At 39.2% G+C, this 10,125-nt stretch overlaps 1 protein-coding gene across 1 annotated transcript; it reads left to right on the top strand.

The window, feature by feature from the left end:
- The first annotated feature begins 5,328 nt into the window (after window positions 1-5,328).
- zpld1b (zona pellucida-like domain containing 1b) lies at window positions 5,329-9,836 on the top strand. The gene is made up of 10 exons (XM_026298601.1): window positions 5,329-5,467; window positions 6,387-6,607; window positions 6,723-6,904; window positions 7,312-7,384; window positions 7,862-7,959; window positions 8,295-8,375; window positions 8,588-8,759; window positions 8,850-8,955; window positions 9,475-9,504; window positions 9,664-9,836. Exons 1-10 carry the CDS (start codon window positions 5,329-5,331, stop codon window positions 9,834-9,836), a joined length of 1,275 nt encoding a protein of 424 aa, XP_026154386.1.
- The last annotated feature ends 289 nt before the right edge of the window (window positions 9,837-10,125 follow it).

The following is a 10,125-nucleotide window of genomic DNA, read 5'->3' as shown; positions in this document are numbered from 1 at the left end:
TATCCCAACTCAGCTCAACTTTTTGGGATATTTCACTATTATCACATAGTCTAGTTATATTGTGTTTCCTGGATTCTTTGAAGCTACTAACCCAGAACTCCCAGATGATGGACAAAAAGAAGGAATTCAATAATCAGATGTCAGGTTTTTAATTTATTTGAATGTTCTGTCTCGTAAGACAATACGTGGACACACAGAGAGCCATCTTGACCATAATACAGCGGTTCTTGGGTTTGTTGTTGGCATTTTGTCAGTGAAGGCAGCTCAAGATTATTTCCAGCTGAACCAGTGAATTAGCATGTTTAAGGTGTTATTTCCATGGAGTATGTTTTCCTATAGGTAAAAGATGTTAGACTAAATCACCATACAGGCCTGAACAGTGCACCCCTCTTTGAAACACTGACCCCAGGTTTTTTTTTTTAGTGTGTGATGATCCAGATACACACCTGACTAAATGAACAGGTGTGTATTTTTATGAAACAAAAAGGTTCTGGGGATGTATTGAGACTTCCTATGCATCCCAGTCTATCCAGTGAGATACAGCCTTTATATAACATTTACTATAGTAACATCCTTTCAAAATCTAACAGATATAAAACTGATGGGTTTTGTTGTTATTGCAAAGCATTTCTGCAAAAACAGACCTTTTTCACTGAAGTCAGCCTTATCTAACTTTGGACCAGATAGAAGAAGCCACCAGATTTTTCATGTTTGTGTCCTTGTTTCCTTAGAGAAGCCCTTGGTGCCGTGTGACATTAGCCAAGAGAAAGTTTGTCCCGCTTGACTTTCCATCAGCTTGACAGACTAGAACATTTCTAGAAAGATTAGGTACAGTTTATCTTAACAAAAGCAGTTTTTTTTTTTTTGGTTTCTGAATCCAGTGGTCTTTCTGCCCTGCCTGTCTTGTTTTTCTCTTCTCCTCTGAACTAACTTTAAATTGGTTCAAGTTAACTTTAATTGTTTTTGTGTTATACAGATCCGGGTTATTGATTTCTTTCTTTCATTCACCTTGAGATTTCCTAAACAGTATTTAATGGATGTCTAAATAGTGACTGTCTTTGAAACACATTTTAGTCAACCAGGATGACGAAAAAAAGAATCAAATTAATGAAAGGATCAACATAGAGGCATCCAGCCCTGAGTTATAAGGTTCAAGGGGGTATGATGAAGGTTAGCATTATATCCCAAGAGTCAGGAGTAGATTTTGAGCAAGTGAAGTCTGTTTCTTTATAAACATGTTTTCTCGGCTTCATGTGAACATAAAAGTGACAGCAAAACAGAAGAAGATTTTATTTAAACTACTACTTCTTATAAACAAAACTAATTTATTTCAGTGGGTAATCCACACTTGAAAATATGAAAAGTTGAATATATAAATACAGATTCTTTTGGCCGTGACGCTCTCATTAACATCAATTATTTTACTGGAAACACCTTTTGATAAGCGGAAATGGCCGCTGTTATGGAGTGCAACGCAAGGACCACAGGAGGGCAGCACAGTGCCACGTGTCTCTCCAAACACCGTGCCCATCATAAGGCTCACTTACACTTTAGCTGCCACCCAAATTATGTTTAATGAATCTGAGTCTCAGGTATCAACTGCTGCGAACATCCCCTGTAAATTACTCACACATTTGAAGCATAATTCTGTAATTGTTCTTGTCAGTTTTTTCATTGCAACATAAATCACAGGCTTTATTTATTTTGCCTCACTATTGATTTACAACAAGCTAAGTTTGAAATGAATAATTTTAATATCACTGTCAATAACATTGAAGCAGCAACACATCAGGTCTTGGCCTGACTCTTCAGTCTTTGAAATGGTCAAAATTATTGCGTCAACTTTATAAGTCTCCACAAAGCTACAGTTGCTCAGCTACAGTTTCCTGTGAATTATATCTCTTTTTCTGACTCCCATGTAGTTTTATTAATGCAGGGTTTTATACATAAACAATAACTCTGCTCATTGTTTTCCCTGCTCACCTGAGAATTTTTTGTTGGTATTCAGCCCAATAAAAGATACAGACAGCGGCCTCTGCCAACACATAACATGACATCCTAAAGAAATCACACACAGAAACTCTTTTATTAATCCGTATCACTAGTACAATCTGCACCTTATTGAATTTTAAATTAACTTCATATTATTTCACTACTTTACTTTTTTTCAAGTTTCTGTGCAGCACTTTATTCTGTACTGCAAATATCATCTGTGGCAGCAGATAAACAATCTTTTTTTTTTTTAAGCAACATATATTATAAAGATTGCCCTTCTGCTGAAGCAAAAAAGAACTTTCTGGCTTTTGCAAACATTACTCGCTGAGGATCAAATCACAACAGGGCCTTTGATGAGGGCTTCACTTTCCTGCTTGTGTTAAAAATGGAGCGTCAGATTGCGGCCGCACTCTCACGGGTGTTCTGATGCAGCCCAGATTGTGTGATTTAGATGTCTGTTTGCTGAGTCTGGATGTTTGCAGGTTGATCAGATAGTGACGGCTCTATCAGGCAAATCTGAGTGAGCTGGTTGCTCCTGAGCCATTAAAAGTCTTTGAGCACAACGAACTGCAAGAAACATTCACAAAGCTCGGGAGAGTTGTACACAGACTTGTGGCACTATGGTGCACAATAAAAAAAGTTTTCCTGCAACATCCTAATTGGTGTGATTCATCATAAAGTGAAATAAGGCAGCTTTTTGCTGTAATTTCAATGCTAACTTTAAAAGGGTATGTACTATGACGAAAATGAAATCAAGAAGGTGCAAAACACTGAGCATTGTTTTGGGTGTATGGATGCATGTTTTTCATTGGGACATGAGTTGAATGAATAGCCTAGATAATTTGCTGGGTGGGATTTGTAGAATAAGAAGGAGAGTAATGGGTTCACCATTTTACCATACAATATGTATTCATTTCGTACGTGCAGTATGTCTGCTTGGAAGCACATCACATTTTATTTCAGCCCTCTGTCGCCATAGGCAGTTGGGCAGGCAGCAGTGAACAGCAAACACCTGCAGCCAGCTGTGCTTCTCAGTGCTCTGCACAACCAGCAGGTGCCTACACAGCCTTCAAGTCTGAATGTGAGGCGGACACAGGAGTCCAGAGGGCAGGAAGAGTCTAAACTTACTGACACAAAGGAGATAGGGAACAATAATTCAAGCATGTAATGTTCCTATGTGCTCATACACAAATACATAAAATGCTACAGCTACCGTTTATATAGTATTTTTTCCTGGAAGAGAGCAGTGATGTGAATCCAGCTGAAATTATTTATAACATAAGAAAAGGTAGATGGTAACACACTTGACTCGAACAACTAAATGGAATTCAACCTCATTAATTTTATTATTTACACTTGTGCTCTTCCTACTATGACATATCAAAATGTCATCTATGTGTGTGACTTACCTCTGCCCAGATTTGCTGTATGTCAGGTAGTTTGCTATACTTATATGACTGAACAGATTTCACACCCCAAGCTGAAATAAGTATTGTTGACCAGAGAAACAAAGAAAAATTAATATTTTTCTTCTTCTCTTTTTTACTTATTCGTTTTACCAAACCATGCCATGGACATGCAGGTGTGGCTAATGTGGAGCCTGGTTTATTAATTGTGTTATAGTATGTTATATAAAGAAGACAACTACTTGAAATCAGCAGAGCAAAAATAGGAAATGTGCGGTGAACAGTTCCACCTGTGGAAACTGTCCACTGAGGGAGATAATGTGATGCAATTGAAAGCCACAGGTACTAAATGCACCTTGTTGCGTCAACCAAAGAGTGCACATACACCCAGTGTAGGTTTTGTTTCCAGCGATGGAAAGAAAGAGTAAGAAAAAATAACTTCTGTTATCCCCCCCCCCCCCCCCCCCCCCTATTTAAAAAACAGAAAAAAGCTCATGGTTATATAATCAATCAAACAGCAGCAGACTAGACTTTCATTGATTGAAGCCAACAGTCAAATGAGGCAGGAATGAGATTAGTTTTTAGGTATTTCTGCTTGGTGCTTTGCTCGTAATCTTTTTATCAATATCTAACAGCAGATTTTAATCAAAAACCTAGTATTTTATAGGATTTTACAATTTTCAAAAACCAATTATAAACTGAACATGTGTTGTAAGGTGAGGTTGTATAAAATATGTAGCCAAATCCCAATATTGGCTCCCACATGACACTGACCATTTTGCCCCCAAACAAACAAACAAACAAAAAACATCAGCGAGCTGCACATATGTACTAGCTGACATGTTTCTTCAGTGCCATGAACATGGGTAGTTTTTTGTTATGTTTTTGGATCAGTCCCATTAAAACCTTCTCATAGCACCAAGTGTGTATTAACCCATGACTGGACACTGTCCCCAACAACTGCAAAGAAAAAAATGTATTTTCTGACGTAGCTCTTATTATGTTAGTTGGACTGCAGTAAAATCAGAGCTGAGTGGTTTAGCTCATCGGCTTCACATCTGGACTCAGGCAGTCAAAGTATAAGTAAGGATTGAGATTCCACATTTACCTTCTGCAACACCGAACACACCGCATTGAATACCTTTACTCCAAGTGATGCCTTGTGCATCACAATTACCCACACACAGCCCTGCATCAGACCGTGAGTCGACTTTTATGTTCATGTGAATGTGGGCCGCAGCACCAGCCGATGACAGCTTAATTCTTGGGCTCCCCACCACCACCACCACCCCCACCCATCGTTTGTGTAAGCTGACAGACTGAGATCAGACTGACGAGATGTGACTGGGAACCCCCCGAGTGCTCTCAGGTTTCTGAGCAAGATGAAAAGATTCGTCCAGGCCATTCTGCTCGGATGCAGTTTCCCATGTTCTGCACTGCAGCAGGTTTGTGTGGAAGTGTTTGGATAATGAGTCCCTCAATCTTTCAAATCTGTGGCCACGCAGCTGATACATGTCTGGATCATGTTGTATTTAGGTTAGATCTACATGCCACAGTGTTGAGCGTTTCAATCATCACAAAGCAGGAGGAGTCCCAAACAATTACTTTGGAAAAGACAGGAAACAGGTGTAAAAAAACAGCAGTAAGGGTAGAAAGAGAGGAGTGGGATGGAATGAGCTGGAAAGAGAGGTGACCTCAGTTTAAAAGGGGTTGAGTAATAGAAGTTTTGGGTTCAGTGTGAGTGACTGAGGTAAAAGGGGCGAGGGGGACGGATAAGAGGGATTAGGGGACCAGGGGAAGGAAGGTTGTACCACTCTGATAGAGGTCGGGGCGTGCAGCAGTTGAGGAAACAGGCGAGCCGGGGGAACATTGTTTTTTGCAACACGTACCTGAGGAATGTGGTTAGTGCAATGCTGACCTTCTGAACATGACAGTGGGCAAACCTCCCTCGGGCGTTGAAATGACACGAATGTGCTTTATCTTCCTGCTGATGAGTAAAGCAGCTTCGGTCTCCACACAGTTTAATGGATATAACTGTGACGCCAACTACCACAGCAGGTTTCCTGGTGAGAACACAACAGATGACATTCAGACCTTACGCTCTTCTCTCATTCTATATATGAAACATACAGTCATGATTCCGTTACTTGTAAAATATGCTGTAAGCTGTTTATTTCACTATTGTGAGCTGTACTACTTCAGAAATGTTTGCACTTGCTGCACAGTTGTCATGTTACCACTTTGCAGTTTTGTGACGGATGTAGGTAACATGTTAAATATTACAAATTTAGATGAAACATAAGATTTTGAACTGTGATGCACTTTTTATTGAGAAATATTCAGTTCTCTTGCCTGTAATGCATTTTTTTTTATTTTCATAGTGAAGTTTGTGAGTACTTCTTCTAACACAGTCTTCTAGATATACAAAGTGATATAGATTCCTAATAGATTAGGACTCTGCTTCATACTGACGTGTTTGCAATATTTTGCCTACCCGTTTACCACTATTATGTTAACCAGAATCACCTTTAAGCTTTATACAAAAAAAAAAGCAGCAGCCCGTGACCATAAAGTTGAATCGATATCACTTTAAAATTGTTCCTTTAAAACCTGAACATTAAACTTGCACAGAGGCAGGATTTACTGCAGTGTTGCTGTATTAAATGTATACATTTCAGCTTGGTGTAACCGCTGCATATAAAGTATAATAATAATAATACAAAACCTGCTATAAAGATGGGTCATATAGGTTGAAAAATTGCTTTTTTAAGTAGTTTTGTTAACGGTGTAATAGGATAAGTCAGCAATATGATCATTTGGCCTCTTTAAACTCTGATTATTGTTTCTGATGAGGTAAAGGAGTTTTTTCTTTAATGGAGGCCTTTGGATGCTATAATCACCTTTGACCACCACTGAGATGTGGGAAGACCAGGTTGAGAGTTTTTTAATGCTGCTTTCTGCCGCACTTCCTCTCTGTCCTTCCAGGTGAGCGGGACATCAGTGTATACTGTGGCGTTCAGACCATCACCTTAAAGATCAACTTCTGCCCCGTGCTGTTTTCCGGCTACACTGACGTAGATTTGGCCCTGAACGGTCACCACAGTGACGCTCACTGCCGTGGCTTCATCAATAACAACACCTTCCCCACGGCGGTCCTCTTCAGCATCAGCCTCAGCACTCTGGAGGCCTGCGGTAACAGCCTGGTGGTAAAGAATACACAAACATAATGACATGGCTTTAATATGATCAATACACAAATTCATCATGTTCTTTTCCTCACAGAGAAAAACAACTGAGTGGCTGAGCTGTTTCTCTCTGCAGGTCAGCACAGTCTATGGGGCCAACGCCTACGGGAACATGTCTCTGGTACAAATTGGGAACGTCTCGGGCTATATCGACACCCCTGACCCACCAGCTATAATTAGCTACCTGCCTGGTTTGTTGTACAAATTCAGCTGCAGCTACCCACTGGAGTATCTGGTCAATAGCTCACAGCTGGCATCGTAAGTTGCTTCCAAAAATATCCAGATCCAAAAGGGAGGTTGATCTTTTCAGAAATTATAGGGGATCTGATATTAAGATTTATTCTCTTAATTACAAGCTATGTTTTTCCCAAATTGCTGTGATTATTAAGTGCCTAATTTAAAAGCCTGAATGGGTTGGTGTCTCCTGTTATTTTGACAACCGATCATTTTTGGAAATGCACACTTAATAATGACTCATATACTAATTCGCATCTATTGATTCCTCTAAACTTGTTTTTCAGACACTTAGATAAATAAATGAACAGTAGTTTTCTCATTATACTGCATCAAAACTGGTGCTTTCAGGAATGCGATTCTTAAGGAAACCAAACTTTGGCAAAAGATGAAGAATAGCACTGAAACAGATGTGTTGCCTTTGTTCACAGCTCCTCCGCTGCTGTATCTGTCAAGGACAGTAACGGTACATTTGTGAGCACGTTCAGTATGATCCTGTACAACGTGAGTACACAGCTGTATGCAGCTTTTCACATACACTAATATCCATTTCAATTCATAACTTTTTTTAAAATAAAAAATTATAGCTATGATTTTTGAATCATGATTGTGCCCATTAACTATTAAAAGAGTATATAACAGTTAGCATCCAATTATGTTAACTAAAATATAACCCAATTTAACACTAGAAATATTTCACTTTCTTTGGAAAAAGCCTAAAGCTTAGAATTAATTGAATATTCCTTCATGAAAATGAACAGGGGTAGTGTGGTTTATTTTGGAGCAAATCCCACATACACCACACTGCTCCGATAAATACTCCCTAGAGCTCCAACTGTGTATTAAACCACCACTGAAATCACAAGCCTTATAATTTAAAAGCTCATTATGTCACGCCTGAGCCCTTCCATGAATTTAAGTTTCCAGTTACATATTTTCAGTTAAAACCTGTACTGTTTTTTTTTTTCATTTGCTTTACAGGACTCAACATACAATCAACCACTCTCGATTCCAATGGCTGGGCTGGCTTTGAAAACTAGAGTATTTGCTGCTGTCAAAGCAACAAACCTAGACAAACGGTACCAAGTAACATTTGATCTTTCGCTATAAGATACAGATTTTTTTTCCCTAATTTTCAGTCGTCATAAATCTTTGCAGAAACACTGGTAATGAAGCAAACATTCTGCCATTGCAGCAACAACAGAATTAGTGAAACATTGGTCAATCACAGCATCTTTCTCACTATTATTTTAACAGATATTTTTTTCTAGGCTTTGGCTACATTCATTATGCCATTATCTTATTGTTCTACTTGAAGGCGCCAGTCTGCAGCAAAGAAAGTCTGATCTGTGCTTTCCCATGTGCGGTTAGATCTTTATCCCCCATCCTATCTCACAGTTTTGTCCTTCGGTAGGTGGAACATCTTGATGGACTACTGTTACACAACCCCCTCAGGGAATCCTAATGATGAACTCCGCTATGACCTTTTCTTTGGGTAATCTTGCTTCTTTTCGCCTCAACATGATGATTTCATAAACAACAAAAGGGAGTCATTACCTATTCAGGCTCTGCAAATGGCCTAGCCCCATGAATGCATTTTTTCATCTCAGCAAGTGCTTAACCGTACATCTAGACAGCCATCTGTCATTTTCAGTGTGTGTGCATGTCCAGCACATATGAACATATATGTGTGCTCTTTTGACAAAGTTGCTATAAAGATCCGCAGACCACGGTTTTGGAGAACGGGAAGAGTCAGATGGGGCGTTTTTCCTTCGAGGTTTTCCGTTTTGTTAAACACAGACACCAGAAGATGTCAACTGTGTTTTTGCACTGTGTCACTAAGCTTTGCCGGGCAGATGACTGCATCATGCTCATGCCAGTAAGTATCCAAATAATGAATCTCAGTTTGTGTCTACTTGTGTGTCTCCTGATTTCAATGAGGTTTGGACTTTGTTGATGTGATTGGTAGATTTGTGGGCGAAGGCGTAGGCGGGATGGAGACGAGAGCCTCGATTCCCCACCAGTGTCATCTGGGAATACTATCATCACTGCTGGACCAATTATCACCAGGAGCGGTAAGAACAGTAATCTGACTATTAAAGAAACAGTTTGACATTTGCTTTCATTCTGAGAGATGAACGAGAAGATCGATACCATTCACATGCCTGTTCGTTAGATATGAAGCTACAATAATTATAATAAAAATGAGCTCTAGCTTGCAAGCTCTAGTTTGTCAAATCGATGCAAAAAGAAGAAAAATAATGTCATATTGCAGTCTTATATTCTGCTAGCCCAGGTAATACAAATGTGAAATACAAATGTCAAAATAATACAAATATCACAGTCTCACATAAAATCGCTTGTAAAAATGCAAGTTATTATATTAGTAGGAAGTGTACCTGTATACAAAATTAACTGTCACCAATATCGTGACACCCAAGGTTCAACAAATCACTATTTGGCTCCTACAGCATGTTTCTACAAATGTCAAACAGTTTCTTTAAATTTAGAAAGATGGATCAATACATGCACAGAGCTCCTAAATGATGAAATGCCTCTGTACTCTAACAAACACTTTTAAAATCATTTTTCAGATGAAAGTCCTGTCAACAACTCCAAACTTGGTAAGCTCACATTTATAATGGTTGGAAATGTGTTTTTTTTTGTTTTTTTTAAATTTTCTGGTCAGGTACAAAGAGAGCAGATAATAATAGAAATGTATGATTTAAAGCAACAACCCATCTGTTTTAAATTAGTTTTTTGTTCAATTTTCCACCCACCAGCATCTGAGGACCCCACACAGCCAATGACACCGGTGACCACTGCTCTGATCGCAGGCGTGGTCATTCTTGGCGGGGTCAGCATGGGCTTCTTCCTGCTGTCACTTCACCTCCTGCAGAAGTCCCGCCTCCCACCAACCACGGCCTCAGGTGTTTGGAACCCAAGTTTTAAGTGAATAAATCTGTATAAGTGAATAAATCTGTGTATGGCAATGTTGTTGTGTAGTACTCTTTAATACAGCCTAAAGTATTTGTATGAATCAGGTACCAATAAAATACTGACTTGGTACTTCACTGTAGGTGCAGTGAAGGAAAAAGGGAATAAAATATAATAAGGTACACTTCCTTATTCCCAGGGACAAATTTATCTTGGACATGAGTGCTGCACACAGCTGCATACAATATATTTGTCATAACTGTCATATGTGCATGACACAGAACGTGCACAATACACAGATACCCGAC

Source organism: Mastacembelus armatus, chromosome 13 (genome assembly GCF_900324485.2).
Source record: "Mastacembelus armatus chromosome 13, fMasArm1.2, whole genome shotgun sequence".
Classification (NCBI taxonomy): Eukaryota; Metazoa; Chordata; class Actinopteri; order Synbranchiformes; family Mastacembelidae; genus Mastacembelus; species Mastacembelus armatus.
The sequence above is the reverse complement of the archived record's forward strand: the minus strand, read 5'-3'. Positions and strand labels throughout refer to the sequence as shown.